This window comes from Mytilus galloprovincialis, chromosome 8 (assembly GCF_965363235.1).
Source record: "Mytilus galloprovincialis chromosome 8, xbMytGall1.hap1.1, whole genome shotgun sequence".
Lineage (NCBI taxonomy): Eukaryota > Metazoa > Mollusca > Bivalvia > Mytilida > Mytilidae > Mytilus > Mytilus galloprovincialis.
In genome coordinates, this window is record NC_134845.1 from 7,986,382 (window position 1) to 8,008,285 (window position 21,904).

The following is a 21,904-nucleotide window of genomic DNA, read 5'->3' on the forward strand; positions in this document are numbered from 1 at the left end:
TTAGTTTAAAACTGTAACAAAGAATATGATTTATACAAATAACTTTGTAATGATCATTTTCAAATTGCATAACTCCTAGATTTTTATGCTTTAAAAAAGGGGGGGTATACTGTTTTACCTCTGTCCGTCCGTCAGTCCGTCCGTCAGTCAGTCCGTCCCATGAAACTTTCGTCACATTTTTCTCAGGAACTACACATCCACCCTTTCTGTAATTTGGTATCAACATTTATATATGTCAGCCATACCGTGTGATGCGTTTTCAGATTCATCACTTGACAACTTCCTGTTTACCGAACACTTGTATGATTTTACACATGATAGCCAAGTTGAAAATTTTCGTCACATTTTTCTCAGGAACTACAATACAAGGATTTCTGAAATTTGGTTTCAGGGTTTATCTAAGTCAGCTATACTGTGTGATGCGTTTTCAGATTGATCACTTGACAACTTCCTGTTTACCGAACACTTGTATGATTTTACACATGATAGCCAAGTTGAAAATTTTCGTCACATTTTTCTCAGGAACTACACATCCACCCTTTCTGTAATTTGGTATCAACATTTATATATGTCAGCCATACCGTGTGATGCGTTTTCAGATTCATCACTAGACAACTTCCTGTTTACCGAACACTTGTATGATTTTACACATGACAGCCAAGTTGAAAATTTTCGTCACATTTTTCTCAGGAACTACAATACAAGGATTTCTGAAATTTGGTTTCAGGATTTATATAAGTCAGCTATACCGTGTGATGCGTTTTCAGATTCATCACTCGACAACTTCCTGTTTACCGAACACTTGCATATTTTTACACCATTAATATTATCCACTTGCGGCGGGGGTATCATCAGTGAGCAGTAGCTCGCAGTTTCACTTGTTTATTCAGTTTTGATTTTCTGAGCAATGAGCATATTCTCAGATCCTCCTATTAGTTATTAGTGTTATTGATATTAGAGAATTATTTGCATTTTACCTCTAAAGCTATTGTCTGTAAAACCAAATATTAATTTTTGTCAGTTCATGAGTTAATTTTGGCCAAACTACACATCAATGATTTCTAGAAAAATTTGTTTAATCCTGTTAAAAAAACTCTCATTAGACTGATGTTTGTAAGGTCCTTTTACAAAAAGGATTTTTTTTTAAGGATTTGGTGACATAAAGAGCATGTCTTGTTTCTGATAATGATTGGTCAATTAGAAAATCTTTTTAAACCACAATAAATGATTGGCAGACACTTTTAGAGAAACCGCTTAATTTATGTTGATAAGAATGCAAATTTTGAGACAGTTATAGTTGCTACACAACTAATTTTGCATAGGTACTACTTCTGTACTTAAAATCTGTAGTACTGGAAATTTACTTTTAATATTTAGTACTATTTCTTTACTTTAGAATTATTGTAATATTTGGGTACTTGTATTTTCCAGTACTTGATTTGTACTTAAAATATTGGTACAAAAATAATACCAACAATGATCACAAATTAAAATTGAGAATGGAAATGGGGAATGTGTCAAAGAGACAACAACCCGCCCAAATAAAATAAAATTGAGAATGGAACGTACAGTATTCTATGTTTAAACATCATATTTTTATGAAATTTGAAAAAGACAAACTTTCAAAATGCTGAAAATGTAACTGTGCAACCAAAAATCTGTAGTACTTAATTAAAAATTTCAAGTACAAATCATTTACTGTAAAATACAGGTACTTAAATATTACAATAATTTTAAACTAACAAAATAGTACTAAATATCAAAAGTAGATTTCAAGTACTACAGATTTTTTGTACAGAAATAGTACCTATGCAAAAGTAGCTGTGTATGTTAGTTCTTGTTGTTGAACCATAATAGAAACACCATATGAATCATGCTTTTCACTTGGCAGTATGGTTGTTTTTAAATAAAAATTTCTCATTTTATTCCCAAAGAAGTTTTAAAAAGCTTGGTTATAAAAGGGTGTTCTTATAACTTTTTGACCATTTTTGGTGAGTGGCCATTGTTGAATTTTGGCAAATATTGCTGTGTTATAACAGCTTCTTTTGGTATGTTTTATTTAAACAATTTATTTAAAGTATACTATTTAGTTCTCTTTTTTTTTTCTTTTTTTTTTTAGATATTTTTAGTGTCAAAGGTACTCACTAGAAATCTCTATTGATTATTCTTTCTTCTGTTTTCCCAAATATGGTAGAGTAATATCCTGTGGAAATAACCTTTACTATATATTGAAATCTTTGAATCATATCTGAATTTAGATATTGCAATTTGAATGCCAAAGTTTAAATTAAAAAACTTTTTGTTTTAAATTATACACATCATTGACACTGCTACTGTACCAGTAAGCGGTCTATCAATTTGGGGCATTTAATACAAAATATTGTTCAAGTTTATTAAATCCTTCCCAAGAGAAAATAAATTTGGAATTCCACTGGAATCCCGGCTGGAATTTTGATGGGATTCCAAGTGGGATCCCACCTAATTCCACCGGGATAAAATTTCGGGAATCCCGCCCAAAATCCTGGAATTCCGATGTTAATCCCAGTTGAAATATACTGGGATATTGTGGGATTTCAATTGGGATCCCACTGGGATAAAATTTCGGGATTCCCGCAAAAGAAGCGGGATCCCGATGTAAATGTACTGGGAAAAAATTTCGGGATTCCCATAAAAGAAGCGGGATCCTGATGTAAATCCCAGTAGAAATATACTGAGATTTTGATTAGAATATACTGGGATTCCCGGAAAAAAAAGCGGGATCCCAGCAGGATATACATGCACAAATTGCACTGCCACTGGGATTCCTGGGTTTTTTATGCAAAAGGATACATGTCATGTTCTCCTTTCTGATAATTAATTTGCTGTCTCTGTACTTCCAACTAGTATTGCTGAGTAAATTATGGTAACTGGAATATCTGCATGCAATCTGTTCCGTTGGCAGCTCCATTTAAAAATATCATTAAATCCCCTAAAAGTATCAAAAAAATCCACAAAGAATCATTTGTTCAATACGTTTTGAAGCAACAAATTCAATAGAAATATTATTGCATGTTTATACAGTAGATTGGAAGCTAGTCCAAATAATTATGACGTCTTGGAAGGCTATTTTAAATTTTTTGGCAAATTAATTACCCTCCCCTTTTTTATCCCCTGAAGATAAATAACTAGCGACTTATTATTTTCACCAAATAAACATACACGCAACTGAATTAAATTTTTACATACCTACCAGTTATGCCTGTTATGTGGCAACAAGTTTATTCATTGTATATGTTAAAAATAAATATATTTTCAGCTTATGCTTTCAGACTTTATGATTTGCTCAAATAAAAACCATAAAAATCATAGTTCCTCAATAAATCATTTTTATACGACCGCAAAATTTGAAAAAATTTTCGTCGTATATTGCTATCACGTTGGCGTTGTCGTCGTCGTCTTCGTCCGAATACTTTTAGTTTTCGCACTCTAACTTGAGTAAAAGTAAATAGAAATCTATGAAATTTTAACACAAGGTTTATGACCACAAAAGGAAGGTTGGGATTGATTTTGGGAGTTTTGGTCCCAACATTTAAGGAATTAGGGGCCAAAAAGGGCCCAAATAAGCATTTTCTTGGTTTTCGCACTATAACTTTAGTTTAAGTGAATAGAAATCTATGAAATTTTGACACAAGGTTTATGACCACAAAAGAAAGGTTGGTATTGATTTTGGGAGTTTTGGTTCCAACAGTTTAGGAATTAGGGGCCAAAAAAGGGCCCAAATAAGCATTATTCTTGGTTTTCGCACAATAACTTTAGTTTAAGTAAATAGAAATCAATGAAATTTAAACACAATGTTTATGACCACAAAAGGAAGGTTGGTATTGATTTTGGGAGTTTAGGTCCCAACAGTTTAGGAATTAGGGGCCAAAAAGGGACCCAAATAAGCATTTTTCTTGGTTTTCGCACCATAACTTTAGTATAAGTAAATAGAAATCTATGAAATTTAAACACAAGGTTTATGACCATAAAAGGAAGGTTGGTATTGATTTTGGGAGTTTTGGTCCCAACAGTTTAGGAATGAAGGGCCCAAAGGGTCCAAAATTAAACTTTGTTTGATTTCATCAAAAATTGAATAATTGGGGTTCTTTGATATGCCGAATCTAACTGTGTATGTAGATTCTTAATTTTTGGTCCCGTTTTCAAATTGGTCTACATTAAGGTCCAAAGGGTCCAAAATTAAACTTAGTTTGATTTTAACAAAAATTGAATCCTTGGGGTTCTTTGATATGCTGAATCTAAAAATGTACTTAGATTTTTTATTATTGGCCCAGTTTTCAAGTTGGTCCAAATCAGGGTCCAAAATTAAACTTTGTTTGATTTCATCAAAAATTGAATAATTGGGGTTCTTTGATATATGCCAAATCTAACTGTGTATGTAGATTCTTAATTTTTGGTCCCGTTTTAAAATTGGTCTACATTAAAGTCCAAAGGGTCCAAAATTAAACTAAGTATGATTTTAACAAAAATTGAATTCTTGGGCCTCTTTGATATGCTGAATCTAAACATGTACTAAGATTTTTGACAGTTTTCAAGTTGGTCCAAATCAGGATCCGAAATTATTATATTAAGTATTGTGCAATAGCAAGAAATTTTCAATTGCACAGTATTCAGCAATAGCAAGAAATCTTCAATTGCACAGTATTGTGCAATAGCAAGAAATCTTCAATTGCACAGTATTGTGCAATAGCAAATATTTTCAATTGCACAGTATTGCACAATAGCAAGAAATATCTAATTGCACAATATTGTGCAATAGCAAGAAATTCCAATTGGATTTCAATTGGAGTTATCTTTCTTTGTCCAGAATAGTAGTTGAATCAACTTAAATCATTGTTTTATACAATATACAATGTATATTCACTTTTACTACCAACTGATAGATTAAAACAATCTTTACCATTCAGTGATAGCAAGCACTTTTTTTAAATTTTAATATTTTATGATGTATTTAAATGAGTAGTTATTGTTGCAAACTTCATTAGAAATTTGAATTGAGATCAGTTTTGAAATAAGGGAAAGGGGGATGTGAAAAAAAATTGGGGGGTCAATTTTTTTCCTTTCAGATTTCATAAATAAAAAGAAAATTTCTTCAAACATTTTTTTGAGAGGATTAATATTCAACAGCATAGTGAATTGCTCAAAGGCAAAACAAAATTTTTTATGTTCATTAGACCACATTCATTCTGTGTCAGAAACCTATGCTGTGTCAACTATTTAATCACAGTCCAAATTTAGAGCTGAATCCAGCTTGAATGTTGTGTCCATACTTGCCCCAACCGTTCAGGGTTCAACCTCTGCGGTCGTATAAAGCTGCGCCCTGCGGAGCATCTGGTTGAAGACTGGGACAATGTTGGCAGCTCACCAGTCGTCAGGAATAATTCCAGTGTCCAAAGATTTCTGGTAAAGTATGGTCAGATATGGTGATATGTGTTCAGCTGTTTCTTTGAGTATATAGGCTGGAATTTCATCAGGCCCAGTGGCTTTGAATGGTCTTAGTCCACGGAGTAGCTTGTAAACTCCGGCCTGGCTGACTCTGATGTTGTCCATAGTTGGGAATGGACTTGGTCCTATATGTGGCATGTTATGTATGTCTTCTTTGGTGTAGACAGATTGAAACTGCTGGTTTAAGATTGAAGCTTTAGTTGGTGTATCGCTGTGGAGAAGTCCATCTTTGTCTTTGAGTGTAACAATGCCTGTGGATTCTTGTTTCCCGCTCTTAATGTAGGACCAAAATCGTTTCTGTTGCTCCTTGTGGTCTGTGTCTATGATGTCTTCCATGTATTTTCCATGAGCAATCCTAGATTCTTTCTGTAGCTTTGCCTTGGGAAATTTGTAGCGTTTCCAATCTTTAGTGTTTTTAGTTCTTTTAGCTTTGGTGTATGCACGCTGTTTGCTGTTGTTAATTTTACGTAACTGTGTGTTCATCCAAGGGTGGCTGTATCTCTCCTTGGTCTGTGTTGGTATGTATGTGGTCATTGCATTCATGATGATGCTCTTGAATTTATTCCACATTGTGTGATATCACTGAAATTGGTGGTTTGAAATTCAGTGAAGATATCAGTAAGGCTTTTGTTAATTCCCTCCATATTGGCTTTTTTCCAGAGGTTGATGGTTCTACTAGTAGGTTTAGGTCTTTTTACTACATCATATAAGTTTATTTACCGGAAATATGTTTGATAATTTTCTTAAAAAAAGATATACAAATTATTACGGTATTTGAAATGTTTAACACATTTGAATTTAAACATCAGTATGATGGTTTTCTGGAACTGAAGAAGAGAGTGGTAGAAATTTGTCTGCCAGTGAATGTCCATGTCAACATAAACATTATATTTATGATAAATTAATTGTTTTGAATTCCAGGTATAACTGGTAAAATTGTACAAGATGAAAAGTTTGTCAATTTATAATTCCAATGTTAAAATAATCAACAATACATCAATCATTCTTTTGTTTGAAAGGTAATAAATTACTTTGCTGTGCACAGATGGATACAACCACAGAGGTCCAACCCTGAACAGGTTATGGGTAAAAAAAGGACACAATATTATTCGCGAGATTTGAATGGTCAATCATGATTTTAAAATTACCACTGCCACAAATCATGGAACCATGGTCAACCATGGTTTATGGCAGTGGTTATGAAATCTGGAGTTTTACCAATCAAAACAACAGCTTTCAGTTAAAGTAAAATAATCTCAGAATACTTGAATTTGTGGATGACCTGTGGAAAAAAAAAACTTAAATCTGACAGAATTCTGAATTCTGAAATGGCAATCTGCAGAAAATGGAACTTACTTCAGCTGTTGAGTCTAATATTCCATACAAGTTTCATGAAATTTGATAAAAATTTCTAACTCTGTGTGGAAAGACACACAAACCGATAACAGGAATGCCATAATACCTTCTGTTTGTGACTGTAATGTATTTTTTGCTTAAAAAAGTCCTTTCTCACCTGTTTTATCTTTCAGATGGGAAACACTTTGGCAAGTTTATAGAAGGTTGTTTGAAACTATCTCCTGAAGAAAGAGCAGCATTTCTTGAAAAAGACAAGGTTGTATAATTAGATTATATTTCAAGAGTGGAAAGTGCTCACTGTTTATTGAGAAAGTTAGAAAATTGAACTAAAATGATAAACCTATTTTTAAATAGATTTATATTGGCACTCAATTACCACATCTTCCTATATCTATTTAGATATTAAATGTGGTATGAGTGCCAATGAGACAACTCTCCATCCAAGTCACAATTTGTAAAAGTAAACCATTATAGGTCAAAGTATGGTCTTCAACACGGAGCATAGGCTCACACTTAACAGCAATTCTATAAAGGGACCCAAAAATGACATGTGTAAACCCATTCAAATGGGAAAACCAACGTTCTGATCTATATAAAAGAATGAGAAACACTTATGAACCACATCAACAAATGATAACTAAAGAAGATTAGATTCCTGATTTAGAACAGGTGCAAACAATTAAATGTTTAATAGGTACTAACTTTTGCCCTTATCTAAAACAATAGTGTAACATCACAACTTAAAAAAAATACACACTATAAAATATCAATTGATATATTAACATTAAGTGAACATACACTGAATGAATAAATTTGATCTATGATACAATGTAAATACAAAATAAACATATTTTTAAACATGGACTTAGGAAATATCAGTCAAATTTCCAGAAGATCAGATTAATTTGAGTAATTATAGCTGTATCTTAAATTCTTAATACCAGTCCAATATGGAAGTAAACAGGTGTGGTATGATTCATAAAATGGGACAAATATCCATCAGAGCTAAAATGATGATGATAATGCAATTTAGTTAAAGTCACCATTCAGCCTTCAACAATTAGAAAAAAAACATATTTTATAGTCAGCTATAAAAGGCCCAGACTAGAATAAAGTGAGATAAGATTAATACTCTAATGGCTGATGGTAGTCCCATGGACCAAGCAAGGACTTAAAAAGCTGTCAAAGCAATCTTAGGACTCTGTTAAGAATAAAATCAATTGCACAGAATGAAAACACCATATGTTTATCAGCTATTTACTATTTCAGAATCTAATGCATTCTGGGTAATATTTTTTAAAGCGTACACCAAAATGTTGAGGGGTTTAAAACATTCTAAACAATGGAAATTCAACCAATGATGTAACATTATTTTCATTTTGGTGTACAAACAATCAGATATTACCCATAGTTCTTTAGATTCTGAAAGGGCGAATTATCCAGTATTCTTTAAAATAGTTTCATTGAGGATTAAACTTTTTCCCTGGATTATTTTATACACCTTATAATTCTAACCCAAAACATTTATTATTTCTTGGAACTTTCTTGGAACCCCAGGATTCCATCTATGTTTATTGAGCATGAAAATATCACAGTTATATTCACATACATGTTGTGTTTACAAAAAAAAATCAACAACATGGTCTATCAATGTTTAAACAAAAGGAAAAAAGAATGATAAATATGCAAATCATATAAGATTTTTATATCAAATATTCTAAAATCTGTTTTTGTTTTATGAGCTAGAGTTATCTCTCATTGATCAGTTAAATACAAGGTTACTATATATTTCAGGATATGGGTTCAGCACATGAAGATAGTGCCCAGGAAGGACAGACACAGGTAACAGATTTATATCTGTATCTCCTACAAATGTGGAGAGAAATAGCTTGTCAGCCATCTGTCAAGCAGTTTATATAGGAACACAGCTTGTTAGAATTACGTTTGTATACCAAGAATTGTGTTTCTTCTATTATAATTCCTTGATTGGTTGATATCATATGTATGGCTTTCTCGGAGCAAATTAGTTTCCACACTTTTTTTCATCATGCTTGAAGATATTAATTTGATATGTGGTGTATTGTTTTATCATGACAAGTTACAGATCAAGATTAAATTTTGTTTAGGTCTGAAGTTTTTTTGCAGTGTGATGGTCCTTTGACTTCACTTAAATAATCAGTTTTCCACACTTTTATTTTATCATGACAATTTACAGTTCAAGTTCGCATTTGAATCTGTCTGATGATAATGTGTAGAGTTATGGTCCTTGGAATTAAATATTTACTCAAATAATCAGTTTTTCACACTTTTTTTCGTCATGCTTGAAGATATTGATTTGAAAATAGTATAAAGTTTTATCATGACAAGTTACAGATCAAGTTAGAATTTTGTTCAGGTCTCATAATTTTGTGCAGAGTTTAATATGATTCTTGGACCTTGAAAATTCAATGACCACTGTATTTATTTATAATATTCTTTTTCAATGAGTGTTTGCCTAAGGTAATCTTTGATCACCATGATGAATAGTTAGTGATACATTGTTATAATTTATAAGAAATTAAAATGGAATGATTTTTAAACATTTAACCATAATCTAACACATATGAACTTGGTTGCATATAAAGTACAGATTAAGACCTCCAGATTTATTTTAGCATTACCAGCTAAGCAAGAGTTGTGTCCCTTGATTTGTCAAACTTCTGGTTTTCTTTTGAGTTAAACTACAGTATCTCAAAATATTTTTCAGGTCCAGTAAACTTTGAGATAACAGGAGTAAACTGTATTTTGTTTTCAGGATTAATCTTCATTAGTAAGGCTTTTATTCAAAGGTTTGCTAAGCAAAAGTAATATGCTAATGAATAGCTTAAAATACTACAAATAAGAACAATCTGAGTGACATGTGTTATCCTCACTTAAGGTGTCAGAACATTCTTTTTATGCAAAAGGACTGATGTCCACATGTTTTTGCTTTTTTATTAAAGATTATTTTTTTTTATATTTTCAGGCCCCACCTGCAGAGGAAAAATTGAAGACCCATTTTATAGCTTTTGTGTGTAAAGATGGTGGGCTCTATGAATTAAGTAAGTGAATACACACTTTTGAATACACAGAAAGATTATTTAATAAAAAGTATTTCAACAATTTTGCAGAACATTTAACAAAATGACTTGTTCAGTGCTGAAGTCATCATCTTGTGTGTGATACTAACAATGGTTCTCCAGTATAGAGAAAAGAGTTTATAAACCCGTTCTCTTTTTTTGTGAAATGTGTAGTTCAATAACCTCTTGGTTCTCAGCACTTGACAAAACTTATCCTTTGAAATAGAACCTCCTGTGATAAAGGGGAAACCCCCTTCTTTGACATGTGTAGGTTAATAACCTCCTGTGTTAAAGGGGACATCCTTTTCTTTGACATGTGTAGTTTGATGTCCTGCTTTAAGTGGGAACCCACACACTCTTTGATATGTGTAGCTTGATGACCTCCTGTGATAAGTGGGAAACCCCCCATCTTTGACATGTGTAGGTTAATAACTACCTGTGATAAAGGGGACATCCCCTTTGACATGTTTACTTCTTGATAGACCCCCTGTGATAAGTAGGAAATCCCCTTTCTTTAATATGTGTAGCTTGATAACCTCCTGCTTTAAGGGGGACCCCTCCCCCTCTTTGATATGCAAAGCTTGATAACCTCTTGTGATAAGTCTTCAGAAACCCTATTTCTTTGACATTTGTAGGTAAGTAACCTCTTTTGAGATAAGTGGGAAACCTCCTTCTTTGACATGTAGCTTAATAAAATTGAGAAAGGAAATGGTGAATATGTCAAAGCGACAACCACCTGACCACAGAGCAAACAACAGCCGAAGGCAACCAATGGGTCTTCAATGTAGCGAGAATTCCCGCACCCGTAGGTGTCCTTCAGCTGGCCCCTAAAATATGCATAATAGTACAGTGATAATGGACGTCATACTAAACTCCGAATTATACACAAGAAACTAAAATTTAAAATCATACAAGACTAACAAAGGCCAGAGGCTCCTGACTTGGGACAGGCGCAAAATTGCGGCGGGGTTAAACATGTTTATGAGATCTCAACCCTCCCCCTATACCTCTAGCCAATGTAGAAAAGTAAAACAATAACAATACGCACATTAAAATTCAGTTCAAGAGAAGTCCGAGTCTGATGTCAAAAGATGTAACAAAAGAAAATAAATAAAATGACAATAATACATAAATAACAACAGACTACTAGCAGTTAACTGACATGCCAGCTCCAGACCTCAATTAAACTGATTGAAAGATTATGTCTTCATCATATGAATATCAGGTACAATCCCGCCCGTTAGGGGTTTAGTATCATACTATCATAAAATATATGAGAAGAACATAACCCGTGTCATGCCAACAACTGTTTTTTTAGAAATAAATGTGTTTAGTTCCGATGCAAAGACCCTATCAGTGAATCAATGTTAAAGCCAAAATATGCAATCTTTAATGACCTGACAACAGTATCGTAACTATATCCCCTTTTAATAAGTCTATTTAAAGGTTTTGTTAGTTTCTGAGGAGAATACTGACATTTTTGTGCTTTATAAAGAATATTTCCATAAAATTTTGGATGTGAAATACCTGAACGTATAAGATGTCTGCATGTTGAGTTATATTTACGAATTATTTCCTTATACCGGTGATAAAATTTAGTAAATGTTTTGACCAGTTTGTGATATCGAAAACCCTGGTGTAATAATTTTTCAGTAATACATAAATTTCTCTCGCTAAAATCTAATACATTGTTACATACACGAGCGAATCGTACAAGTTGAGATATATAAACACCATAAGATGGTGACAAGGGAACGTCACCATCTAAAAATGGATAATTAACAATAGGAAATGAAAAATCATCTCTTTTATCATAAATTTTTGTATTAAGCTTCCCGTTTATGATATAGATATCAAGATCGAGGAAAGGGCAGTGGTCATTGTTATCATTAGCTTTATTTAAAGTAAGTTCTACAGGATAAATTTCTTTAGTATACATACTGAAGTCGTCATTATTTAGAGCCAATATATCATCCAAATATCTAAAAGTATTGTTAAATTTTTGTATCAAATGTTGTTTTGATGGGTCTTTGCTAATTTTAGTCATAAATTGTAACTCATAACAATACAAAAACAGGTCCGCAATAATAGCCTTGTTTGATAAGTGTGGAACACCCCCACCCATATTTGCCAACCTCTGACAATGAGAAATCATGTCATGACATGACATGACATGTCAAAAGTCTGTGAAAACGTGTGACATAGACATAATAGATGCAGACTTTTTAATATGAATTTTTATTGTGTTCAACAGTGGTCTGTTATGTTGCTTTTAAAGCAACACCACTAGCTATATAGGCACATATTCAAAAACAACTGTCAGTTTCAAGTTTAGTTACATTTATTTGATAACAGCACACTATATAAATGTATCATTGTCAAGTTCTGATCAGAATTCAGTGTAAATTTCTTTATAATTGAAAATGCGCTCTCACAGTTAGAACTGATATTAGACTGAACTTAATTAGCTTGATCAAGTATTGAAAGAATGTCATAATGTCGGGTTTTTATGCAATATAAAATGTCATCTATTATCTCTGCCATTGCTCCCATTGGTCAAAACTGGTTAGCTCATCAGAAGATAGCTGGTACTTTGAGAGCTGATCCAACAGTTCCATGATATTTTCATTCCCATGGCCTTTGGAAATCTGTTGCATAGATTTGGAACTTAAATTGAAAAAGAAAAATGCTTTATAATTTGATTTCCTTTAAATAAACTGTTAAATGCTTATTCAAATAGTTACTATGTATTAATCCCTTAGGCCTAAATTAAAATAATGTTTGTTTGCCCTTTTCCGACCCTATGTTTTGAAACGGGGTAGGTAGGTAGGTAAAATATTTTATTTATCTTTCCAAAAAAATAACTTAGCTCGGTACATTTTTTTTCATTGGTAGGTAGGTAGGTATAATATTTTATTTTATAGAAACAAAATCTGCATGATTTCATTTGTGCTTGTATTGCTTTTGTTTAAGTATGCTTTTGCTTATAAGTTTTGAAAAAAAAACAATTACCAGTAGAATGTGAAGTTAATTCATATGCACTACTATTTTATTTTCAAATATCAAAATATAGGGCTGTGCGGCATATTTTCAACGTTTATATGCCTGGAACTTTTGAGAGTTTTAACTTACAGTAATATTCTGAGTCTGTACTGCGTACCGTGTATGCTTACCTCAACCGAAAGGTTTTCAGTAAGAGATAACTTTTTCCTGGAAAATATGTCTGGGCAGACATAAATTACTAGTAGAAAAAGTCTCTAAAGTGTTTAAATTTTGGTGTGTGCCTGTGTTTCCAATGAAAATGCTACAAGACTTGAAACTCAATTGTCACTTATTTAACATCCCATTTATAAATGATCTGTATAGAAAAACTTGGCAATTTTACTGCCAAATATTGTCCTTTGGTTCATGTCAGATATAAATAATATATCAAATTATGCTGGTCGAAGGCATCGTTAACATAATCATCCTGACCTACAAATCACCGAAGGCCATCCCTACATTGATACAACATCCGTTTACAAAATATTTTGTACACACGTTGATAATTTTGTATTTTGAATGAACCCTACTCTTCAAGTAAAAAGACAGAGTAACGTTCGTCATATCATGATTTTAAAGCTTTCAACATCGATTTCAAACTTCTTCTTCTTCTCTCCGTATAAGCTTCCTTTATAAGGAACACTAAGGATTATCTCCAAGTAAAAGTACTATTTACACATGCATTAAAATATAGAGTAGATATATTTTAAAAGTTATTGTCCAACAGTTAAAATACACAGTAAAACTCTTCTATTTACACATAAAATCTGAGTGTCATTTATAAACATTAAAACACAACTTATAGGGAATAAAGACTATTTGTTTCAGACCTCAAGCAACTTTAAGCGCCTAATATAAAGTTTATAGCACATCTTCCAAGTTTTGGCTTCTATCGTGTTCATTGCTTTGAAACTCTAAATGCAAGTGTTCATGTCAAACGCTCAAGTGATACCAAACAGACTAGACCTTATACAGGAATGATAAAACCCGAGTATTCTGGTAAAAAAAGTTTGACGAGAAATACAAATACATGTATAAGATTTTTGGTAGGAAAGAAAAAATAAAATAAAATAAAATCTTGCTGGTAAATACAAATAAAAGATTTTCAGGCAGAACAAATTTATAGGGTCGGTCGGTAAAGGGCAAACAAACAATATTTTAATTTAAGCCTTATGTATGTATAATTTATATCATTGCAACAAAAGATGCACAATCTGTTACTCGAATTTTTAAACTCGTACTCCAAAATATAATTTATAAATCTTGAATCTTGGTACATACACATTGTTTTCGCTTAACAATCGGCTCTTTGACAATGATACAGACCCTGAAATCAACCTCTTTCCTTGGACATTTCCTCTTTAAAGTGAATTTGAAAGAAAGAAAGTCACAAAATTGTTAAAACTAATCACAAACACTTACCTTTTGCTGTTCGTCCATATAGAAAAATAAACATTATGGCAGCCAATCAATAATCAATTAATTTGAATTTATCGGCATTTATCGCTGAATAAGGAAAAAATTCTGAGAATAGCGATATCACTAACGACCAAAACATTAATGAACAAAAAGGCGTGTAATTGCCTGTAAAGTGGTGAAAAGCGTGTACACGCTATATGACAAAATCCTCGCTTGTAAACCATTGAAAATGCGTGTATTACATGGGAATATCATGTCACTTGGCAACTATGCCCCTACCACACCATACCCCACACCCCTTTTCTTTGATGTGTTTGTAAAAAAAACTTCCTGTGATAAGAGGGAAACCCACCCTTTTTTTTGACATATTGAAATGTGTAGGTTGATAACCTCCTGGGATAAGTGGGGAACCCCTCTTTGACATGTGCAGGTTGATAACATCTTCTGTGATAAGTTTTGGAAACCCCTTGCTTTTGATATGTGTAGGTTGATAACAGTTTAAGAAACCCCTTGTCTTTGATGACACCTTCCGTCATAAGTAAACAATCTGTCTATGCTTGTGATATCTCCTGCTGGTGTTCAATCTGTCTATGCTTGTGATATCTCCTGCTGGTGTTCAATCTGTCTATGCTTGTGATATCTCCTGCTGGTGAATGATAACATATTCCGTCATAAGTAAACAATCTGTCTATGCTTGTGATATCTCCTGCTGGTGTTCAATCTGTCTATGCTTGTGATATCTCCTGCTGGTAAATGATAACACATTCCGTCATAAGTAAACAATCTGTCTATGCTTGTGATATCTCCTGCTGGTGAATGATAACACATTCTATCATAAGTAAACAATCTGTCTATGCTTGTGATATCTCCTGCTGGTGTTCAATCTGTCTATGCTTGTGATATCTCCTGCTGGTGTTCAATCTGTCTATGCTTGTGATATCTCCTGCTGGTGTTCAATCTGTCTATGCTTGTGATATCTCCTGCTGGTGTAAATGGTTTTCGATTAGGTTTGTTATTTTAAATGTTGCCATCCTATTTGCAAGGACATTAATATTTCCAAGTAGGGTTGATTGTGGCGGGCAATTTTTTTAATGTTTCTGAAAGCTTATCAGAACACCTTTAAAATATACAAAGGGATGCCACTGACATTCTAGGAACTAATAGAGGGATGCCATCCACTTGTAACACCTTGGATTTTTATAGGTACCTCAGTTATTTTTTAAATGTTAGATTTTCTGATAATAATGTAAGGCATTCTCTACATCCAACTGCAAGCATATACAAGTCCCTAATAATTATAAGTGGTATTCCTTACATTTGTTTCCTATTCTTGATGACAGGGATAAGGTGATCATTTGATATATTGACAACTTATTGTCCAAAGTTTGAGGATATTGACTCGGACTGTAACCATTTCTAAAGGGTTGTTTGTCAACACAAAATCTACCACAGAAAGCCATTACTTGGTCCCCGATATAACTAATTCTATAATCCTTTTAGAAATAAGTTAGTTTAATTGTTATATGAATATAATGATGTAGTCAGGTCAAATCTTAAAAAGCGTCACTGTATGTTATATGTCTTAATTGACAGACATTGTATTTGATAAACACTTTATTTGAAAAAAACTATTTTACAAAAAAAAATTGTTCAAATTAAATTTTACCAACAAACAAAAGATAAATATTTTTCTCACCTCATGATAATTAAGGATATTCCATAGAAAATATCTATTGTGTAAATGCTGTTTCTCTTTCCTAAATATTAATAAGCATATTTCAAATTGAAGCAATTTGTTTTCCTTTAAAGGGGCACTAGCTGCCAAATGGGTGGTCACCGATTTGACTCAAATTCTCATATTTAATTTATAACAATGTAAACTATTTATCCAAACTATAAAAAGTCTAAAGTAGATAGTTTACAGAGCATGGGGTGGATGATATGTAGTTTCTTTTAGTGATTATTTTAGTCTAGACGCCATCTAATTAACTATCGAGTTGACCTCAGATTACCATATAAGCGATGTAAACATAAATATTGATATAAATAGATTAAGCCAACTCATGCAATTGGATTTTTAAAGGTCTGTTTAATTTAATTTTATAGATTGAAAATATATGTATCTCATCATTTTTACCTGTACAAGACAGATTTTTTGTGGATTGAATCCGTCATCAAATGATTTACCTTTGTTTCACTTTCAATGTTGACATTCCTTTCCTTACCTGTACAAGTACAATGCATGCGTTGTCCATCTCTAGTGAAGGGGTTAAATTGAAGTTCACATGAATATGGATTTAATGAGGTCCAATTATTCACTTGCAAGTGAATAATTCATTTTCAATCTTATTAAGCTTAATTTGACAAAATTGAACCATTTTGGCTGCTAAAAGCGAATTATTATTTCATTATTTCCCTTTCATTATTGATTGAACAAAAAAAAATCATACTTTAGATTTTTATATGACCGCAAAATATTTTTTGGATCGTATAATGGTATGATGTCGTCTGAGTCATTGTCGTCTGCATCGTCCGAAGACACATTTTGTGTCCGGACAATAACTTTAGTTTAAGTGAATGGATCTCTATGAAATATTATATGAAGGTTCAATACCACAAAAGGAGGGGAAGGTTGGGATAGATTTTGGGGATGATGGTTCAAACCGTTTTGGAATTAGGGGCCCAAAACAATCATTTTTTCTACTTTCAGGATATCAACTTGTGCATAAGTATTTCAATTGCTCTGAAATTGTACCACAATGTTTATTACCACAGGAAGAAGGTTTGGATTGATTTTGGGGGTTTATGGTCCCAAAGGTTTAGAAATTAGTGGCCAAAATAAGCATTTTTGTAGTTTTCAGTCAATAACGTGTGTTTAAGTGTAATCTGTCTGAAATTATACCACAAATTTCCATACTACAAAGGGATGGTTATTGGGGTTATGGCTCAAATCATTTAGCAATTAGAGGCAAAAAAAGGGGAAAACAAGGGTTTTTCTGTTTAAAGTACAATTTAGACAATTAAAAGCAGTGTAAGGGAGATAAGCCAATTCCATTTAAATAATACTGTTAATTATATGTGTGATAACCTCCATTACACTGATTGAAAATTATGTATTAAGAAGTGCATGATGATTGTCTTGAGATGATTAGCTGTAAACTTATGTTTAGACATGTTAGAAGTTACTATTAATTAATATTAATTATAACCATGACTGTATGTCATTTTATATTTTAATATTTTATGATGTATTTAGATGAGTAGTTATTGTTGAAAAATCTTTTTGAGGGGATTAATATTCAACAGCATAGTGTATTGCACAATAAAAAAAAAAATATTTGGTTCATTAAAACACTATTCAAATTCATAGCTGTATCAAGCTTGAATGTTGTATCCATACTTGCCCCAAATGTTCAGGATTCACCCCCTGAGGTCGTGTAAAGCCACGCCCTGCTGATCACCTGGTTTATATATCTCGTAGCTAGTGACCCTTTAATAACATAAATTTGAAACTGAAAGATTAAAGTAAATTCCAAAGACAAACTACAGCAATGTTAATGCAGGTACTGATATCTGAGCTGATGAAGGATATTATTTTAATATCGGGTGATTTTCAAATGCATGTGCAACAAAATTAATGGTTCCAATTTCACTGTACCAAACATGTCATATAGACAAATAATGTTTTTTTAGTAGAGAAAATATTTGAAAGGAAACTTAACAGAACATTGAAAAAAAGAGTCACAAACTTAGTTCAAATTATCCACACATGTTCAAATGTAAAACTGACTATTCTCTGATATTTAACCCCTTCAAGTTTGGTGAAGAAAATTGCACAAATATCCATTATTTCAATGTACTGAAAAGTGTGTTGTGTACTTAGATGATCATGGTCAAAATATATGTTGAAAGTAACCTGTTGTGAATTAGTTATAGTTTCAGTTTAGTATTTTATACTCTTTTATTTGCATAACGTTTTACCGTCATTTACGTAACAATAGGCCGGCAACGTCGTCACTTGCCGACGTCTCTTTGTATATCTTAGACTCTAGTAAAGCATACGAAACATTGAAGACGCTTTTGTGTTTACTCGCCTTTATTATCGATACGTCCAAAACATAACCCATACATGTAAATGTACAATTTTTTGTCCTTTTATAATCTTACTATAGGGTATGGGTTATGCTCATTGTCGAAGGCCATAAATCTTTAAATCCTTTGGTTTCTGATGGATAGTTATGGACAGTCAAACCACATTCTCATATTTCTAAAATGTGTGAAAGTCTTATTAACACTTTGACCATTCTGAACTGTAGAAATAATTTACAAGTTAACAGTCACATTATTTGTAAGATATAAATTTAAAAAAAATTAAAAGTGTTGTTTGCATATGATGCGAATGACATCAATAGTTTTACTAGTGATCTAGATTTCGAACACTATAATCTTAACATTTCGTATCACACATGTAACTTCTATATTTCGAAATTGATCTATTTGAAATAATTTGAGATGTTCATACAGTATTAAAAATTCCATTTAAACATTTTAGTTTAATACATATACTTTCAAAAGCTTTCAGATATATTGATTAGCTTTTATAGTCTTCAAAAAAGAATATGTATCTCAAGCTATATAATTACTTAGGGCTATTCCACAATTATAGATATGGAGGTCATGACTGTCAAAAGGCTCTTTTCAGAAATTCAGCTACCAAAAATAGAATTTTTTTTTGTCTAAGAAGACTTGTTCTTAGCATTGTGTATGAGTTTCATATAAAAGTTTTACTTGAAGCCAACTGCAAAAAACAAAAATTGAATGGAAGAATTGATTAATAAATGATCAATGGTAACACTCAATGCCCCTTTCACCTAGCGGTATGAGCTTTAAAAAATGTTTAAGGTGTCAGAATCTCTGACTATATCAGACATTGAAAAAAATGTCATGCTCTGTACTTTAAAGAAAATATTTAAGTTATTTTCAAATGGGAATTAAATGCTACCAGATCTGAAAATCACTTGCTTTAAAACAAAATATAAAATCTTTCCTAATACACATTAAGTATAAGAGATATGTTACAACATTTCTATGTATTTGGCATGTGGTGGTATCGTAATAAAAATTAGAAATTGTTATAAAAGATCTTATATACATTATTTCTGGCAATCTTGATTCTTATTTGCATTACAAGTAACAGATGACAGACACCAAGTATAGGTAATAGCTGATTCTGGCAACAAGAACCTTGGCTAAGTCAAAAGATTAAGTAAGGCTAGTTCCTTTAAGATTATAATTTACAGAATAGTCATAGTATTAATTGTTAATGCGTTTTCATACAGGGGTTCAAATAAGTGCTGGTCTGAGGTCCTCGACCTTCCACTATTGCAATCAGACTTTTGTTTTGGTTACTAGCTATGCCCGACGGACATTCGAAAATTTTGAAGAAAGTAAAAATTAACTTTAAATGAGCATTTTTCTTGGTTTTTGCACAATAACTTTAGTATAAGTTAATAGAAATCTATGAAATTTTAACACAAGATTTATGACCACAAAAGGAAGATTTGGATTGATTTTGGGAGTTTTGGTCCCAACGAATTAGGGGCCAAAAGGTCCAAATTAAACTTTGTTTGATTTCATCAAAAATTGAACTATTGGGGTTCTTTGATATACCGAATCTAACCATGTATTTAGATCTTTAATTTTTGGTCCCGTTTTCAAATTGGTCTACATTAAGGTCCAAAGGGTCCAAAATTAAACTTTAACAAAAATTGAATTCTTGGGTTTTTTTGATATGCTGAATCTAAACATGTACTTAGTTTTTTTTTATTATGGGCCCAGTTTTCAAGTTGGTCCAAATCGAGGTCCAAAATTAAACTTTGTTTGATTTCAACAAAATTTCAATATATATGGGGTTCTTCAATATGCTGAATCTAACCATGTATTTAGATTTTTGATATTTAGGACCGGTTATCAAATTGGTCCACATTGAAGTCTAAAGGGTCCAAAATTTTATTTGATTTCATCAAAAATTGAATTCTTGGGGTTCTTTGATATGATGAATCTAACCATGTATTTAGATTTTGAATATTGGAATACCACAAAGGGATGGTAAGAATTGTCTTTTGGGAGTTATGGCTCAAACCGTTAAGGAATAAGGTGCAAAAAAGGATGGAAAAGGGTTTCCAGGTTAATGGACAATTACTTAAGTACAAAACATAATTTAAAAGCAGTGTAAGGTTGGTAATTGAAACTCATTTTAATAGCTCACCTAATATGCTCTTAAATTTTGTATATTGGAAATTTGCCAAAAACTTTGTTATTTATAAATTCCATTGGAAATTTGCCAAAAACTTTAGTTTAATGAACTTCATTGAAAATTTACCAATATAAAATGTTGTATTGGAGTTATCTTTCTTTGTCCAGAATAGTAGTAAAATCAACTTAAATCATGACTATGACATTTTATATTTTATGACTTTATTTAAATGAGTAGTTATTGTTGAAAACTCCATTAGAAATTTCAACTGAGATCATTTTTGGAATAAGGGAAAGGGAGAGGTGAAAAAAAATTGGTGGGGTTCAATTTTTCTTATTTCAGATTTCAGAAATGAAAAAGAAAATTTCTTCAAATATCAAAGGATTAATATTCAACAGCATAGTGAATTGCTCAAAAGCAAAAAAAAAAACATTTTGAGTTCATTAGACCACATTCATTCTGTGTCAGAAACCTATGCTGTGTCAACTATTTAATCACAATCCAAATTCAGAGCTGTATCCAGTTTGAATGTTGTGTCAATACTAGCCCAACCGTTCAGGGTTCGACCTCTGCGGTCATATAAAGCTATGCTCTGTGGAGCATCTGGTTCCTTTATGTAATGCAATAGATTATTTAAATTTAGAAAAAGGTTTATTTTACACATTAATTAATGCTTTTTTTTGCATCAGAAAGCAAATTGTTCTGTTTGTTTACATGTTCTGATATTGTACGTTGCTATGTAACAATGTATTGTCTAATCTCGATAAAATCTTCAGGGCAAAATTTAGCCCTACAAAATTGGGCCGTACCGGTTGTTTGAGTGAAGCGTAATACAAGCAGATTCCAGTTCAAAACCCGAAATAAAGACAATTACAATACCGGATCAGATTCTGGGGCGGATAAGGGTAATTCCAGGTTTGCAGATCAAATAGAATGAAAAAATAATAATTCCAGACAGATGACAAAATACATCTATGATGATGAAATATAAACACTGGAATTGAAAACCAAAAGAATAGATACACTGCTAGAAGTCTGTTGTTATTTATGTATTATTGTCATTTTCTTTATTTTCTTTGGTTACTTCTTCTGACATCAGACTCGGACTTCTCTTGGACTGAATTTTAATGTGCGTATTGTTATGCGTTTACTTTTCTACATTGGCTAGAGGTATAGGGGAGGGTTGAGATCTCACAAACATGTTTAACCCCGCCGCATTTTTTGCGCCTGTCCCAAGTCAGGAGCCTTTGGC

General features: G+C 32.3%; 1 protein-coding gene across 2 annotated transcripts in view; it reads left to right on the plus strand.

The window, feature by feature from the left end:
• The window catches only part of LOC143084982 (ubiquitin carboxyl-terminal hydrolase isozyme L3-like), a 94,356-nt gene that overhangs the window by 20,426 nt on the left and 52,026 nt on the right, over window positions 1–21,904 (plus strand). For both annotated transcript variants that reach the window (XM_076261097.1, XM_076261098.1), the window contains exons 3-5: window positions 7,011–7,093; window positions 8,632–8,679; window positions 9,842–9,917. In XM_076261097.1, the coding sequence (XP_076117212.1) occupies window positions 7,011–7,093; window positions 8,632–8,679; window positions 9,842–9,917 (207 nt within the window). The remainder of the gene's footprint in view (window positions 1–7,010; window positions 7,094–8,631; window positions 8,680–9,841; window positions 9,918–21,904) is intronic.